Source organism: Dipodomys ordii, unplaced genomic scaffold, assembly GCF_000151885.1.
Source record: "Dipodomys ordii isolate 6190 unplaced genomic scaffold, Dord_2.0 Scaffold70, whole genome shotgun sequence".
NCBI classification, from domain to species: domain Eukaryota; kingdom Metazoa; phylum Chordata; class Mammalia; order Rodentia; family Heteromyidae; genus Dipodomys; species Dipodomys ordii.
In genome coordinates, this window is record NW_012267286.1 from 8695152 (window position 1) to 8713189 (window position 18038).

Here is an 18038-nt window from a genome sequence, read left to right on the forward strand (position 1 = left end):
TCCTTTCTTCTTTCTTTCTTCCCTTCTTTCCTTCCTTCCTTCCTTCCTTCCTTCCTTCCTTCCTTCCTTCCTTCCTTTCTTTCTTTCCAAGCATGATGTTGGAGTCACTTGTGATATGCTTTTTGGTATTTTTCTAATACTAATACTGATACAGAATCAGCAAGTTTGGGATGAGTGCCTCAGTAAGAGAAGCTTTCCATTTTAATCACAAAGCAACTTGACGATAAAACACAAGCTTAGATTCAGCCACATGTAAAAATTACATTTTACATAATTAGCCACATGTAAAATGTATGCAGTTAGAGCATCAATATGATCAATATTGCACAGTGTATACTATACAAAGAATTAAATGGTCTATGTCACAGATTTAGCTAGGAAAAAGTACTTAATTAAAGAGATGAGTGATAATTTCCTTATTTGGGCGTTGGTGGCTCAGGCCTATAATCCTAGCTACTCAGGAGGCTGAGATCTAAGGATTGTGGTTCAAAGCCAGCCTGGGCAAGGAAAGTTGGTGAGACATCTCTAATTAACTACCAGGAAACTGGAAGTGGCACTGTGGCTCAAGCGGTAGAGTGCTAGCCTTGAGCTGAAGAGCTGAGGGACAATGCCCAAACACAGTTCAAGCCTCACAACCAACCAAAAACAAACAAAAAAGTCCCAAATGATTGTGGGAAAGTTATATTGTTCTTTTTTTAATGCAAGACAACTAATAGCTCACAGACCACTTCAGCTTTCCTCCTTAACCCTGCCTTTGCTCATGCTATTATGTATGTCTGATATAGCTGTGCTCTCCTCATTTTGATGAAATAGTAGCAGTTTTTCAAGTCCCAGATCAAAGGGACATTCTCTGTAGAGTTTTTTAAAAATAACTTTTTATTGAGATTAAGTGATTACCTAAATGACACAAATTTCACAGTACTGTAGGATAGTGATAGTTAAAGTCAAAAACACATTTTAACCTTCACAAGGCAAATTGTCATTATCTTGGTCTATAAAGTTTGTGAATTCTATAAGTTTTGACAATATAGCTATTTCTTCCACATTGGGTGATATGTGCATTTCTTTCCTTTTGCCTAGTGTCAGCTGTTCCCTCTTTCCCTGGCATTCCCTCCCTCTCATCGCTGCCCTTGAGTTGCTTAGTTCATTTTTATCAATGTCCAGTGCAGCTGATGGGCTTCTCTGTTGTATTTTTCCTGTTTCCCTCTGATCCTATGCCCTCCTCCTAGCTTCCCTCACATGTGAATTTTAAGATTGTATTTTGTACTTCTATGAAAAAAAGTGTTTGGAATTTTGATAGAAATCTCTAAGTCACTATGATAGAACAGCTATTTCAACAATTCTTTTCAGTCTATGAACATTTGATATATTTCCATTTATTTGTGTTTCTTTCATTATTGTCTGACGGGTTTTAAGAGCTTTTCAAATCTACTATAAAACAACCCTAATTAAACCAGAACATTTCTGGCATAAAATGAGACACATATACAACGGAGCAAAATAGAGAACCTAGAAGTAAACCCACACATTTTGGTCAGTTGATTTTCAACAAAAATGCTAAGAACTAATTATGGGCAAAGGAGAACAGGAGGCCTTTTATACCACTGGTGGAAAATGATATGGAAATACATAAAAAATATTAAAACTACCAAATTACCCAGGAACCCACGACTAGATCTATACCCAAAGGAATCAAAATCAGAATGTCAAAGAAACATTTTTCTACTTTTATGTTCCTGATAGCAGTATTCACAATAGCCAAGACATTTAGCCAACTTCAGTGCCTGTCCTGAAGTGGATAAAAATGGTGTGTTTGCACAGTGGTATATTATTCAGTCTTCAAAACAAATGAAACCCTGTCATTTGTTACCATGTGGATGAACCTAGGCATAATATTAATTAAAAGAAATCAGGCACAGAAAGCAAATACTGCATGGTTTCCCTTAAATGTAGGGTATAAAGAAGTCGACTTGTACACACAGAGTGAAGCGATGATTGCCGGAGGAAGGGGATGGAAAGCCTTGGGGAGATGTTCATCAAGGCCATAAAAGTTTGGTTATAAAAAAGGCCTAAGCTCAAGAGATCGACTGTTCAAATGGCTGCAGATAATTGAAACATGTTTTGGACTTGAAAATTGCTGAGGGTAGATTTTAAGTGTTCTCACCATACGCGCAGAAATGTAAGTATGTGAGATAATGCATGTTTTCAATTGCTTGAGTTAGCCATTTCAGAATGTATGCATTTACTAAAAACATTGTGTTTTCTACCATTAATATATGCAGCTTTTACATGTCAATTGTAAAAATCATTTTTAAAGTACTGAATTTATAGTGAACATATGCAAAATTTCCCAAGTATAAATGTCTAAGTAAAATTAATCATACTTATAAAACTACAAAGACTATAAGCAAAGACTATAATCATTAATATAGAATTACTTTGTATTCCATAGGTACCTCACAAAGCACTCCTTGAATTTTGCCACCCTTCTATCCAATGCAGGTTCAGAATGGGTTCAATTTGAAGTCTCTACATTTTTGTCATGTAACTCAATCTAACAGAACTGTGGTGTAGGTAACACCTAGACATATTTCCCAAACTAGATCATACCGTTATCAATGCCCAGTTGGTCAAAGCTCAATATTGTGAATGTAAAAAGCAAAGTGAGAGTGGAAGAAAGCTGCAAATGCATAGCATACATATTTTAAAATAGACACCCAATGGAGACTTGTAAAATGGAAATATTGGGTCTGACTTTATTTTTTAGTGGCGAATCTGAGAAGTAGACTGCTGGGAGACGGAAATTGCATCAAGTAGAAAAAAGGATGTTGGCAGAAAGTCCTAGCAGCCACTGGGCTTGGCTAATTATCTAATTACTCTGGCATTTACTCAGATAGTTGACTTCTAGATTACAAAGCTTTGCAGGGTAAACTAGCCATTATTTCATCAGGGTTTGCCAAACTGCTGATTTATTTGTATGTGTGAAATTTCCCGCTGTGAGACTAGTTTCTAAGCTGGCTAATTGAGTCAAACTACAAGTTGAATCAATAACACAGCTAGACAGCAGGTCTTCTAACTAATCATGTAGCTAAGTAGCTAAGTCATCTGATAGCTGCCCCAAACGCATTCAGGCTAGAAGATATCAATGTGGGTAGACCTACAAAGATGTAACCCCCCTTTGCAGAAAGGTTGGGGCTCTGGGAGAAACCTCAACCTGTGTAGGAGGATGGGCAGAACCAACAGAGTCAAAGAAAGGCTAGAAGAGAGCCTGTGATCAAATTTGAAAAGTCCATGAATTAAGAGGTTTATTTTGACTAGTAATAGAAAAGTAAAGATCATATATTTAATATTCTTCAATGAAAAGTAAGTTATTAGACCAGGGTCTTTCTGTCTTTGTCTCTTTTGCCTGCCTTTGATCAGGGGACATACATCCTTTCATACTTGGAATTTATGGGAGATGCTCAGAGTACAAACTACATCCATATAGTACGATGCCATGGGGAATGGGCTTGTTTATTCTGTGATACCTTCAGAAATTCTTTTTAAAAGCATTGAATAACCTTTGAGTCCTAATGTCAAAATACAAGAAAAAGAAAAGTAATTTGGAAACTGTTTAGACCAACCACTGAAGTGCTGAACTGATGTTATAATATATATATATTTAGAGCATATAATAGTATTCCTAAGGTTTTAACAGACTAACCATATCCTTCAGGTCTAATGGCTGAGAGAAACTACTGATAAATGATAGGAATGAACTGACTCAACACCTAATCATTTCTTCCATTGAACAGCAAACAAAAAAACCTTCTTGGATATGCTGAAATGTTTATTTTTGGTAAAGGGCAGAAAAAAACTTTTACAAAATAAAAAAAGTACTTGAGAAAGTTAGTTTAGGAATTGAAGAGGAATGAGAATGAGCTTGGATTAAAAAAAAAAGATATGGCTTCATTTGTAATTCTTTTATCTGCATCTTTTTCAATAGGCGCCCAATCTAAGACAGATTAAGACATTCAAGTCATGTAGTTTTACTGAGGAAGATCATTCAAGGCAAAGAAAACAGCAAGAGCAAAGGGCTTGTAACAGCAGTGTTGATGTGTGCGAGGAACAGTGAGAAGACCAGAAGGCAGACATAGAGGAGTCAGATTCTACATGAGGGATCATCTAGGATCTTACAGTTTATCATAAAGAACAGGGATTTATTTATTAAAGTTCTGGAGGGTAGGAAGTCTAAAGGTATGGGACTAGCATCTTAGAAGTATGTCAGAAAGCAAAAGGTTAGAGAGCATGCCTGAGTGCAAATCCAAACTGTTTTAAATGTCAATCTGTTATGTGGGATTTAAAGCAATGGGATCTGATCTTATCCCAACATAGTGAATGTAAACACAGCCAGTCTGAGCCCTGAACTAGTTAGTATTCAGAGAGATGAGACTCAACCATTAAAGGGGGATGGAGAAGAGGCAGCTAGAGTGGTAGAAAGAAAGATGCAGTATATGGAGCTCTGAAAGACAAAAGGAAGTGTTTCTTTCATATTCTGCTAATAGGTAAGACAAATTAAGTGCTTCCTTCTGCTAATGTTGAAAGCAGTTAGTTGCTTTATAACTAATTAGCAGAACCAATCATGAATTGCCTTGTGGATAATTTCTACCATCATGAAATAGATTGGCAATTATTATTTGTGCTTCTATGTGTTTATGAGTCATTTTCTTGACCAGATTATAAACTTCTAGGGCAGAACAGTGGCATAAACTTCCTTTCTTCTCACAGAGAACTCAGCAGCAGGCATTGTAGACAATTTGCATATTCAATAAAATATCACACTCCTCATGAAATATAGGCCAGTTAATCTGTCCAAAAATGATTTGTCTCTTCCATGAATTCCAATTGCACTTATTATCTGCACTTAGCAACTATTGCTTTGCATTATAATCTATCTTTTCATAGTTGAGAGAGGTTTTGCATCTCTAACAAGAAATTCTATAGGACCTAAAATAATTAGATTATATAATCATTAACCTTGTATGTAGCTAAACTATTTACATAAATGTTAATAAAGGATTGTATTTTTTCCAACAGATGCTTTTTTTCTGACCTGCTAGATTTTTTTTATTGCTTTGGTTTTGGAGGCATTGGGGTTTGAACTCAGATCTTCACAATTGCTAGGCACATACTCTTACCACTGAGCCCTACTATTGTTGGTTACTTTTTGAAATAAGGTCTTGTATCCTACCTAGGCTTGTGCCTGAGTATGATCCATGTATGTTGGACTTCGGGTCTAGCTAGAATTCAATTGCCAAAGACAATTGAATACTTATAATATTCAAGGGCCATACAAAATTATTAACTTAAAAACTAACTTGCACTATTTGGTCAAACATTTGATTAACTCATCACTAATGTGATGCCTAGAACTGCTTCCTTTTGGTAAAGCAGGTGATGATAGCTGGTATTGATGCTGCTGCTACTCATAGCTCCTTTTCTAAGTTTGCCCCTGTCTTGAGCATAATTGATTCTTTGGTAAGTTTGAAAAGAACTCAGAGTAGTGAAGTTGTTCCTAACATAAACGCATATTTCAGTTCATGTCTATGTCATTGGAAGCCATGTGTGACACTACATGAGGTAAAGACTTGTTCGTGAGACTTGCTTTTTAAATGAGAATCTTGAACTAACATTTGAAAAGTGTGTGGCCTTACTACAGCTGGAAGTCCAGCCATGACTGGCTCACAGAAAGGGTGGATTGCATTGGCCAAGAAAGAATTGAATTGTCTCAGTCTTGAAAGTTTAATTATATGCTGCCGCATTATACAAGAAAGTCTCAGTGCCACAATGTGATGTCAAAAGTAGCGTCATGCAGGTGGTCTTGTTTATCACTGAGAAGTGTGGCAGCTAAGTCACAGGACAATGCTCACAAGGTTTATGAACTGCTGGGTGGAGTCAAGCAGCTTGTGGAGATGGAGAGAAAACCTGTCTGGGAACTCAGTGGTAGCAAGTGACTGTGTGATCTGGCATTCATGGTGAATATTACTACGTACCTCTTAGAGCTCAGCATCAACTTGCAGAGCCCCAACCAGCTTCTCATCTATCTTTTTTCAAACATGAGATTATTTGAAACTAAATTGAAGTTGTGGAAAGCACAACTCACAGGAATAATATGGTTTATTTCCCTACCGTGAATGGACCAGTGCCTTCTGTGACACTTGAATATGCTTGTGAATGTGTGAAACTAATGGAGGCATTTGTTAAACGACTTTAGGCAGTAGAAAAATTAGGAAATGGAACTAAGTATCTATGCTATACTATCCAGTGTGGCACAGGAAGATGTGTCTGATAACCTACAACAAGAAATCATTCAGTGACAAAGCAAGGATGAATGGAAAGCTAGGTAAAACCATCTCCCCAGTGCTTGAATTCTATAAACTCTGAAATCATTCCCTGAATGGAAATGACTAGTTGGGCAGTATTTGTTAACATGTGATGCTTGTCTCACCACAAATCAAAGAGAATAATTGATAATCTGCAAAATCCTTTAGTGTTTTTTTTTTTCAGTATCTTCTGCTAAGTCCGTGATCTTCTTGACAAGTTCACCTTCTGAAACCAGTTTTCTTTATCCAGTGCTAGCAATTTTGCTGTGGCCATCATGCATTCATTCACTAACTCCACCTCTACACAAAGCATCAGCTCTCTTATTCTCCACACTGCTTGTGTGAATATGTTTGCTCTGTTGCAAGGCCTTAGGGAAAGCAGTTTGTGATTTAAGAGCACTGATTTCCATTGTTCTACTGATGGTCATATGAAGAACATTTGACTTCTAAATTCATTGAGTTTAGCATGTTTCATGCTGTAATGATGCTCCAAACTGGCTTTTGTTTTTGTTATTACTGCTACCACAACACCCCAAATTAGGCATACAGTTTTGTGTTTGACTTCACCACCACCACCAACAACAAAATTGTCCATGTCTCTTGTGAGACTAGCACTCTGCATCAACTTTTTATTCGTAGATGTAGGATTTGTATGATGTCACATCATTTAAGTTTTCATCACTATCCAGTATGAGTATGTCAGCAGCTATGTGATTATTTTGCCTTGATGAGCATTCTAATCTTGCATCTTAGATTTGAAACATATCCAGTATTCATATTTCCTTCATCTTCATCTGAGCTTCAGTTTTTGCAAGGATTGTTGATGGTTCATACAAATAAAGTTGATATTGGAGTTATCACTGGTATCAACAAAGCGATCAACAACATCATCTTTCATCATTGGAGGCAAGGGCATCTGTGCCTGGAGGAATCATCTCACCTCTACATCACTGGCGTTTCACAACACTGTGTTAACACTTTCACAACACAGATACTCACAGCCTGCCTCATGCTGGCTGTCCGTTGAGTCCCCATCTAGGCAGATGGTCTTTGGGAAGTTGATGAGAAATATATGTGTCTTTCCTGTCATATTCTTGTAGGTATTTTGTCTTAGATGTAACTTGTTCATCCTTTACATTTTATAATTCCATCTCTAAAATGACTAGCAAAAAAGCAGGAATAGTGGTATGATTCAGATGGCAGAGCACAAGCTGATTAAACCAACCAAGCAAACAAGCCAAGTCCTGAATTCAAGCCCTACTATGGCCATTTATTTTTCACGCAGAACACTGATGTATCACTTTCAGACTCTGCTAACTCTAAACTCAATATCTGACACCAAACTGTATGTCATCCAGGGTGACAAAACTATTCTCCTTGGGGGAAATGTTCTGTGTAGTTACCATTTGTTAATTTGACATTTCACCACTATTATTTTCTCCAACTTTACTAGTAAATTTCACAAAGCAAAGAGAACCTTACTGAGGTTTATTCTTCATTGTTTTATTTTTTAAACATGACTTCCAGTATCTGACCTTATCATGGAGGAGCAATGGCCCTGATTACATAATAAATGCTGGAATTCCACTCAGAGTTTTGTCGTTGTTATGTCAAATAAGGTAAGCCCTTCTGCTTCCTCCTGAAGAAACTTTGAGGAAATTTTGACATATTCTTTCTTAGTTTTGACAAAACTAAAAATGCTGTGATTCCCCATAGAAAAGAAAATGATTTGATGTGTGAAAAAAGCATGGAGCTCAAACCTGGCCATGGAGATCATAGAATTCTTCATTGTGATGTGATGTTATGATTAATAGATATCTGTATCAATATTTAAAGTAGACTGGCAGCAAGAATATAAACCTTTAAAGTCAGTGTATGAGCTCAGAAAAACTAGTATAAAGCAGAATATGTAATTCAAATGTATTTCAAGTCATTGATACAGTATATCAATTATAGTTAGTTGCAATTGCTTTGCTTTTTCTTGGGCTTTTATCTAAGATAGCAGCCTTTTGATTTCTGGGATCTTCATGTTATCATTCTGGATTAGAACTCAATGTTCACTAATACCTTGAGGTCTTGTGGCTGAGGAGTTTGACCGCAAGGGCTGCTGGAGTCTGCAGTGGGAAAGACTCAATGGAGAAGAAGAGAAGGGAAAATGCTTAGCTGGCCTTGCCCTCTGTTTTATAGTATGGAGGGATTTCTGATATTTTGATCATATCATGAAAGAAGGGCCAGATACATAGGAGATTATTATGCATAATAAAATTTCTTCCAAACAACCTAATATACACTCTGATGCCAAAAATGTCATTGCTACATCTCTGAGTCCAAACTACTGAGTACCACTGTTGAATTTGTTTATCCTTTCTCCCTCGATTCTGTGTCCCCCCCCCTTATCTGAATTCAAAAATAAACAGAGAATCAGAAAGTTAAAGAGAGTGAAAGAGACAAAAGGCAAGAGAATGCCATACTTTCATATAAAATTGTATATATTTAGAAGGATAATTCAGTTAAAGAAATGGAAGAAGGTGAGAAAATAAGGGCATTAGCTTTTGAAATTTTTCATTTTGAAATAATTGTAGATTCATATGCAGTTGTAAAAAATTATACAGAGACAAGCTTTATGCCATTTCCCTATTTCCTCCAATAGTAGCATCTTGCAAAACAATGGTACTTGTACATTGGGTGTTGATATGGGGGTAAAATATGTTATGAGGAAAACATGATCATTGTACAAATAAGATCCATCTACAAGGGGCTGGGAAGGTGGCTCAGTGGTAGAGCGCTTGCCTTGCATGCCTGAGGCCCTGGGTTCGATTCCTCAGCACCACATAAGCAAAAAGAAAAAAGCCGGAAGTGGTGCTGTGGCTCAAGTGGTGGAGCACTAGCCTTGAGCTGAAGAGCTGAGGGATAGCGCCCAGGCCCAGAGTTCAGGCCCCATGACCAGACCCCCCCAAAAAAAAACCCACAAAGATCCATCTACAAGAAATCAGCTTAGTGATTTCATTTACTTTAGAGCAGTCTCTTAGTTTAAACCTGGTTAATGAAAGAGACTACATTTTAGAAAGCAGTTGACTTTAAGAAAGCAATAATCACTTGGCGCTGGTGGCTACTGGCTATGATCCTAGCTACTCAAGAGACTGAGAACTGAGACAGAAAAATCCGTGAGACTCTTATTTTGAATTAATCACAGAAAAGCCAGAAGTGGCACTGTGGTAGAGCATCAGCCTTGAGCAAAACAGCTCAGGGACAGCACCCAGGCCCAGAGTTCAAACCCCAGCACATGCAAAGGAAAAAAAGCTGCAGCCAGTCAAGTCTACCAAGAAGGAATATATTTTAGGTCTAAACTACAAATTTTTAAATTGTGAAAGTAAAATTATGAAGCATCTCTTTCTTTTATATTCTCAGGCTCTGCCCTACTCATTTTGTGATAGAATTATTATAATGCCAGTAAATTTAATATATGTCACACAGAACAATTGTTCTCTGCTGTCAAGACACTGAAACAACCTGCCATTAGCCTAGATATTTGTATTAGCACTGAGCACCATGGTATATTGAGTGTCTGAAATTTAGAGAAAACAATATTATTCTCCTCAAATGTAATGGTCCCTTAATAGGTGACAGAAAATATTTTGCATGTAAATTAATGTGGTGTATTTATGGTTGAAAATAAATTATGTAAATACATTATTGGCAAAGAAAAGTTCCAAATGGTTCCAATCACAGAAAATATTTCAGTATTTGTATGTATGTCTAGATAAGCCCAAGTTTTTATAGCTCTTAGTTCTGAGTAGCAGGACTATAAGTGATTTGTTTCTTTTTATATTAATTTTCCAATTACAAACCTGTTGCCATATAGTATTCCCACATTTTAACTGGAACTTCTGAGTTTTGTTGATCTGAAATTATAAGGTCCTTTACAATTATTTTCCAGAACCTACAATTATTTTAGGCATAATGCACACAATTAGGCTACAGATCCAAAATAAGTACACATAACTTTCTTGTTACATAAATAAAATCTAAGTGTATATTCTAACATACATGCCTATAAAAAGGATATTCTTGGAAAGGTGTCAAGAAACTGGTAATGCAGCTTGTTTCTAGGGGAGGAAACTGAGTAGCAGAAGGACTCTGTAGCTCCCTTGAGATCTTTGATACTTTCCTTCTATATGAGTTTTAGGAGTTGAAAGAAAAAAATACATACTAAATTCCTCTAATTCTGATTTTCTTTCCCCTTTGTCTTCTCCTTATGCATAAAACCTAATCCATAGCTGGATTTGCATGCTCTGGTTTGATTTATTTTGATTCACTGCCAAAACACACAGTCTCTCTTATTTGGATAGTAAATGACTAAAACTCATTTCTCCACCAAATACTTCAACACAGAATGCTGTGGGTACTTTATTCATCTTTGCAATACTCATCTCACAATACTCCTGCTTTTAGTTTGTAGAGAAGCACTACAGTGGAGACGATGCTGGTTATCATGATGATCACAACACTATTGCTACTCAAGGCTGGATCTAGTTATTCATTTGGGCACTGTGGACTCAGAGGAGTTAACTAACACTAGTGCCTTTCTCAGCTTTCAACTTCCATCATCTAGTCCTCACTTACATGAAAAGGCCTTGTCTTTATAGGGAGTGGTTTAAATTTCAGTTTACATAAAGAAAAGTTGAAGGATCAGATGGCTTCTGAATATCTCCTCCCAGCCTAACATATACATGTGAAATATTTACTTATGTTACTTCAGGTTTAAGCTAAGTGGTTTACCTCAGGTTCAATTAAGATAGTTCCCATGGTGACCTGAAAACTGTTTCTGTTAATTTATATATCTGGACACTAACTGCTAACAGGTGGGTAGTGTGCATAGCCTGGCAGTTAGAAGGCAGTTATTGAGGAGATGAAGGAGCTATTGGAGAAATGATGAGGTAGTGAACTAGTGGCACAATTAACTACCCCAGGACTTATACAAATATTTGTAAGTTATATAAGTTTCCAATCATTCTTTACTTAATCAAAGCTTAGACCTTTAAGAAAGATTAAATGAGAATACCGTGAAAGTTCTTGGAAGAGAATTTGACCATAGTAAGTAATCAATAAAAAATCATTCATCATAACTGCTATGAAGTCTTCTATGAAGACCCTCATGCCTGATTTATTGCTCTTCTTTGTACATGGTCTTAAAACTCAAATACCAATGGCTTTGATATCTGGGATACTGTCACCTATACTGGTATCTCCTAATTTATATGCCAGATTGATGTTCTAACATTTCAAGAAGGGTTATATATGGAGAAACACAAACACTGCTTCTGAATGTTGTGCATACTGAAAGAGAGAATTTTAATAACTGGTAGTAAACAGTAACTCTAGTGCTAAGAATCGGTGCCAATCATGTATCAATTACTTAATAAAATGAGTGAGGAATGGATGCATGAAATAACTCCATATCCTATTTAGGATATAGAAGAAAAAAACGTGAAAAGCAAAAACAAGCTCAAATTTGCAGCTACCTGTTTGTTCCTCAGGGGCTGAACCACTTCCTGAAGGCACAGCTCCAAATCGTTGACATAGTCCCTTTCTGTCTGGATCAGCTCCTTGATGATTTTTGCCCTTTTTGCCATCATCTTCCTCATCTGATGCTCTTCTTCGGGAGCTGAGAGCTCAGCCGCAGAACACTCGGTTTGTGGGGTCATCTTTTCTATTAAATAAAAACATTTCTATTAAATGAAAACCCCTACTGAGATCTCTCTTCCTTTCAATACAAATAATGTGAATAGTTGGTAGCAAGGAGAAAGCTTTAGCAAAGAACAAGCTGTTCTAACAAGTCATTATGTGATCAGCATATCATGGCTTCTTTTTTTAAATTAACAAGTTTTTTTATTGTGAAAATACCGTATAGAGGGTTTGCAATTACATGAGCAAGGTAATGAGTACATTTCTTATCAAGCATTGTTGCCTCCTCCTTTGTTTCCCCGTCCCATCCCTGCCTTCCCATCTCCCCCGCCCCTACCCTGCCAAAGTTGTAAAGTTCATTTTTCGATATAACGTCTTGTACATCTCATTGTTGCAATGGGTCCACCTGTATCCATATTAAAACAATTTGTTTTTTCCCTTTCCCTCCACAAATTATACCAACATCAAATACAGTGAAAAAGGGGTTATACCATGGGGGAGGGACATACAAAGCAATAAAGAAATCATCTTATAAATATGTTAGAAACAATAGCAAGAAAGAAAAAACATTTGAGTCCTTATCTGGGGGTTCATTTTGCCTAACATCAACTTATCTGACCGTTTCTGCTTGTCCCAGACATATACTAGTTATTGCAAATAAGGGAAACCATGGGACCTATGTTTCTTTGGGCCTGGCTTACTTCACTTAAGATAATTTTTTCCAAGTCTTTCCATTTCCTAACAAATGGCACGGTGTCATTCTTTCTGATGGAGGCATAGAATTCCATTGTGTATATATACCACATTTTCTCGATCCATTCATCTACTGAGGGGCACCTGGATTGGTTCCATATCTTAGCTATGGTAAATAATGCTGCAATAAACATAGTTGTGCTGGTAGCTTTAGTCTGGTCTTGTTTGTGATCATTTGGGTAAATGTCCAAAAGTGGGATTGCTGGGTCATAGGGAAGCTCTATGTGAAGTCTTTTGAGGAACGTCCATACTGCTTTCCAAAGTGGTTGAACAAGTTTACACACCCACCAACATAAGGTTCCCTTCTGTCCATATCCCCTCCAGCATCTGTTGTTATTAGAGTTCTTGATTATAGCCTTTCTAACTGAGGTGAGGTGGAAGCCATAGTAATCAAAACAGCTTGGTACTGGCACAAGAACAGACCTCAGGACCAATGGAATAGAATTGAAAACCCAGAAATGAACCCACAGACCTATAGCCATCTAATCTTTGATAAGGGAGCTAAAAAAAAAGAATGGAAGAAAGACACGCTCTTCAGTAAATGGTGCTGGAAAAACTGGTTAATCACTTGTAGAAAACTAAAACTAGATCCTTATATATCACCCTACACCAAAATGAACTCCAAATGGATTAAAGACCTCGGAGTCAAAGCAGACACCCTGAAAACATTACAGGATGGAACAGGAGGAAACCCTAGGTCTCCTTGGTGCAGGCCGAAATTTTCTTAAAAGAGATCCAGAAACACGACAAATCAAAGAAAGGTTGGACGAATGGGATTGCATTAAATTGCATGGCAATTCTGCATGGCAAAGGACATAGCTAGCGAGATCAATAGTAAGCCCACGGATTGGGAGAAGATCTTCACTAGCCATACAACGGACAAGGGTATCATATCTAAATTATATCTGGAACTCAAAAAATTAAATCCCCCAACAACAAATCTTCAAAGAAACAACTGCCCAATAATTAAGTGGGCTAAAGACTTACAGAGAAACTTCTCTGAAGAGGAAATAAGAATGGCCAATAGACACATGAAGAAATGCTCAACCTCCCTAGCCATAAAAGAATGCAAATCAAAACAACATTGAGATACCACCTCACCCAAGTTAGAATAGTTATCATGGCTTCTTTAAAACATCCCTTTCTAGATCCCTAGTCTTTAAAGTAGGCCTTCAGCCTGTATATAAATACAGTTCAGAACTTCTAGACATGTTTGCTTTTGAATTAAAGGAAGATTTTAATTAAGGAAAGTCCTTTCCAATTTTGCTTGTCCCTGTTAGTAAAATTAATTACCCCTCACTATCAATGGGTAATACTCAGACAATGAAATGAAAAACTATCACACATGATTGTGGGGTTTTCTTTTAATTCACAAAGTGAGTCAGTGTAGATTAACTAAATTTAATTATGATTTTTTTCATGGCTCATCTCCAATATTATGTGTATCTTATTATTTCAAAATTATTGAACTATGAGCCCAAGAGTTTTAGTTAAAAATTATAGTACTGAGGAGATGTTGATGGTTTTCTATGAAGTATTGAGATAAGAAAACTATGTGGTTGGGCTGTGAAGGTGGCTCAATGGTAGAGCACTTGCCTTGCATGCATGAGGCCCTGGGTTTGATTCCTCAGCACCACATAAGCAGAAAAAAAAATCCAGAAGTGGCACTGTGGCTCAAGTAGTAGAGTGCTAGCTTTGAGCTGAAGAGCTGAGGGACAGCGCCCAGGCCCAGAGTTCAGGCCCCATGACTGGACCCCCCCCAAAAAAAAGAAAAGAAAACTATGTAGCTTCAAGTGCCTAAAGCACTGTAAAAATATGAAAGCTACCAAAAACTATATTATCAATGCAGAAAATAAACCAAGAAATCAGCAAGTGTGTGTGTGTGTGTGTGTGTGTGTGTAAATAAACTTGCTTCAAGCTTGAAGCTTAATTTCCATATTAGTCTCCTCAGTTGCATAAGCAATTTTGTTTCATTTAACATTAATACAATTCTAGTAGCTAATAGGTAGGACATCTTCAATGTTGACACTTCTGAGAATGTAAAACTCTACAAAACGTTCTGTACAGGATCCACAGGCGGAAAAATACAGGTCACAGTGTATGCAAAAGGAAGTAAAGGAAGGTGTACTTTTGGCGACTCCACAAAGCAAGTTAAAAGGTGAAATGTTTACCAGGAGAGTTAATGATTCCGTGTAAAGAGGTTGACCCAAGAATGTGAACAGACACTTTGAGAAGTAATAAGCTTGTCTCTTCCGGCTCCACTAATTTTAGGAGTTCAAGCAAAATCTTAGCAATCAAACATCTGTGGAGAATGCAACAGTGAATTATACTAGATCAAATGTTGGACAACCAAGACTTTTAGAAAGAAGGAGAGAAAAAATCTAGCTGTAGTTCCTGTACACTAGTTCCTCGTGTACAGGCTGAAGCTGCTATATGTAAGGTAAGTGTGAGGTGAGTACAATGTCAGTTGACCACCTCAAGGCTGCTTTTACTTTAGAAACATCCTTTGTCTACTGGGGCCATGGCTGCCCACAAGGAGCAATGTAGACTGTTGACCATGTAGGCTTCCTCTTGCTCCACAGGCCCCTCAGTACTGTCAGTCGGCGTTTTCAGACCTCACTCCCTGGTAAACATCCTTTTCAGAGCGAAAAGTCTTGGCAAAGCACATTGTGTACGGAGCCTGGGCTCAGAGTTCTCACTTCTGCTCAGTATCAACCCCTACATAGCTGTGAGGAGGAGGCCAAACGCTGCCAGCCATGGGCTCAGAGTGGTGTCTCTACAACAAACATCTGGCTATAGGACTCATGCCTTTTCTGGGAGAATGGGAACACTGATCATTGATTCTATCATTGCCCAAGCTCTCTGGTGCTTAAACTTCCCCCTTGGTCCATATCGACCCTACCCCATTTGTGGCCATTCTCACCCACTTTGGCCATGGCATCCCAGGCTTAATGAGCCATGAGTGTTCCTTGTTTTCATGTCCTCAGAATATCTGAGTCTCAAACACTAGGTTTTCTCTTAAGATCACACCTGGCTAAAGCGCTTAGCGTGGTGGGAACCCCAAAATGTCTCTATTCTCCAATGCCAACCTGCTATGCAGGAATAATCACTGTCACACCAAATCTGTAATACATGTGGGAAGTTTGGGCTTACCCCATGGCTAGGTCTACTAAGTCTCCCACCAGGGCCAACTGGTTTACCTTCCTGTTGTGCCTTTTATTTCTTCTCTCCCAGGAAAGCTCAGGTTGGAGATATAGACTATTTCCTACTTTTCCTCTGTCCTGTCCCTGTTTTGTGATTCCTGATGCTCTTTCACTCTTACTCTCCTTCCAACATAATGTCTGTTACCATGAGACTTCTTATTTACAGAGTCAAATGGAGGTAGCTTTTAATCTGTCATCTTGCTCTACCTCTCTACATGGATATTTTCTTAATAAAAAATTTCTTACATGTTCTATTACTTCCCAGAAACTTGTCTAAAATGATGTATTGAAATAAAGTTTCAATCAGCCAAGATACTCAACTTCAGAAACTTCTCCTTTCTGGTATAAAAAACCTTCTCTGACCATCCAGATTCGAGCAACATTATGAGATATATTTGTTTGCACTTTTGACTCAAGTTTATTGCAGGAACAAAGACTTGTCTTGCATCATTTTATGATCATATCTCTAAACACTTCATATGTTTGCATTTCTTAAACCAACAAACTATGCAATGTATTGTAGACACCAAGTTTTATTTTTATAATATCCCTCTCTGTCTTTAAATTCTTTTACCTTTTAGTTAAACCACATTTGTACATATAAAAATATTTGTAGAATAATATTGCCAGTCAATATCACTGTAGTCAGCAGTCAGCAACAAAAGACCTTTATTTCTGGATAAAGAAAAAAAAGATGCTAATTATAAGGGGGAGAAAAAAAAAGAAAAATGCAACTTTAGGAATGAATGTCTTCCAGTAGTTTCCAATAGGTGGAAGAGATCATATTAAAAAATGAAACTGAAATTAAAAACAGGATATTTAAGTTGTTGTAACTAAAATGTACCACTGTATATGAAAATACTACTACTATGTAGTTTCTTACCCTCTTCTCACCCTCTATTTCTTTCAACTCCAACTTTATTTTCTAGAAGTAATGAATTTTCACTACTTAACCAAATTTTGTTGGTAACATCTATGGTGATTCCTACCCAACCAAGTGTGGTTGAAGAAATGTGCTGTGGCTTGGAGAAAGGTTATCACTGTTGTTGTTGTTTGTTTGTTTTTGAAGTGATGGAATTCTCAGGAGTTCATGCTTGCTCAACTGCCTCCATGCTTAACTGGTACTCTACCACTTGAACCTCACCTCCAACCCTATTTTTTGTCAGTTTTATGGAGGTAAGTCTTGTGGATTTTTCCTCCTAAGCTGGCTTAAAACTGGCTTAATTGAGATCCTCCTCACTGCTGTCTCCTGAGTTTCTAGGATTACAAGAGTGAGCCACCAGTGCCTGGCAAGGATGCTCAGATTTAAGATCAGTGCTGCCATTCGGAGCAATCAGATTATTGTCGACAAAGTATCTCCACAGCATTTTATTTTCTTCATCTGTAAGCAATGAATGAAAATCATCAGTTTTATCATGAAGACATACAGAAGTATGTGGAAGTTCCTTGGCATCTTCAAAATAATACAATTTTTGAGTATTTCTGTAAGCAAGGGAATCTTCTTCTATAGACAGTCTCCAACTTACATAGCTCAACTTATTGACTATTATGTGAAAGCATGCTCTCCAACCTGTTTTTCACTCTTATTTCAAATAAGATATTCACATTATAAAATAGGCTTTTAGTTAGATTATTTTGCTCAATTGTAGACTAATACAAAAGTTCTGAGAAAATTTAAGGTAAGCGAGGCTAAACTATAATATCTGTAAGTTAGTTGTATTAATTGCTACTTTCTCTTATTATATATTCAGTTGATGATGAGTTTATTTGGGATAGAACTCAAAAATGAAGGAGCATCTGTACTTTGAAACTTTTCCACCATATAAAACAGTCATCCCATTGTTTTATTCTTACCAACTTGTCAAGAAAAATGCATGCCTCTAAAGTGAATAGAAAGCTGTGTTCGTTGGGATAGCTTCTGTAGGAGGAAAGTCAGAACAGAGGTTGGGATTTAGAGTCCTGAGCAGCTTGCTTAGATTTGGCAGATATGTGAGAAGTACTCCGCTCTTTTACAGAAATGAAAAAGCATCCACAC

General features: G+C 37.3%; 1 protein-coding gene across 1 annotated transcript in view; it reads right to left on the reverse strand.

Moving 5' to 3' along the window:
- The window catches only part of Arhgef38 (Rho guanine nucleotide exchange factor (GEF) 38), an 87961-nt gene that overhangs the window by 49415 nt on the left and 20508 nt on the right, over positions 1–18038 (reverse strand). The window contains exon 2 of the mRNA XM_013023727.1: positions 11885–12072. Within this exon, the coding sequence (XP_012879181.1) occupies positions 11885–12072 (188 nt within the window). The remainder of the gene's footprint in view (positions 1–11884; positions 12073–18038) is intronic.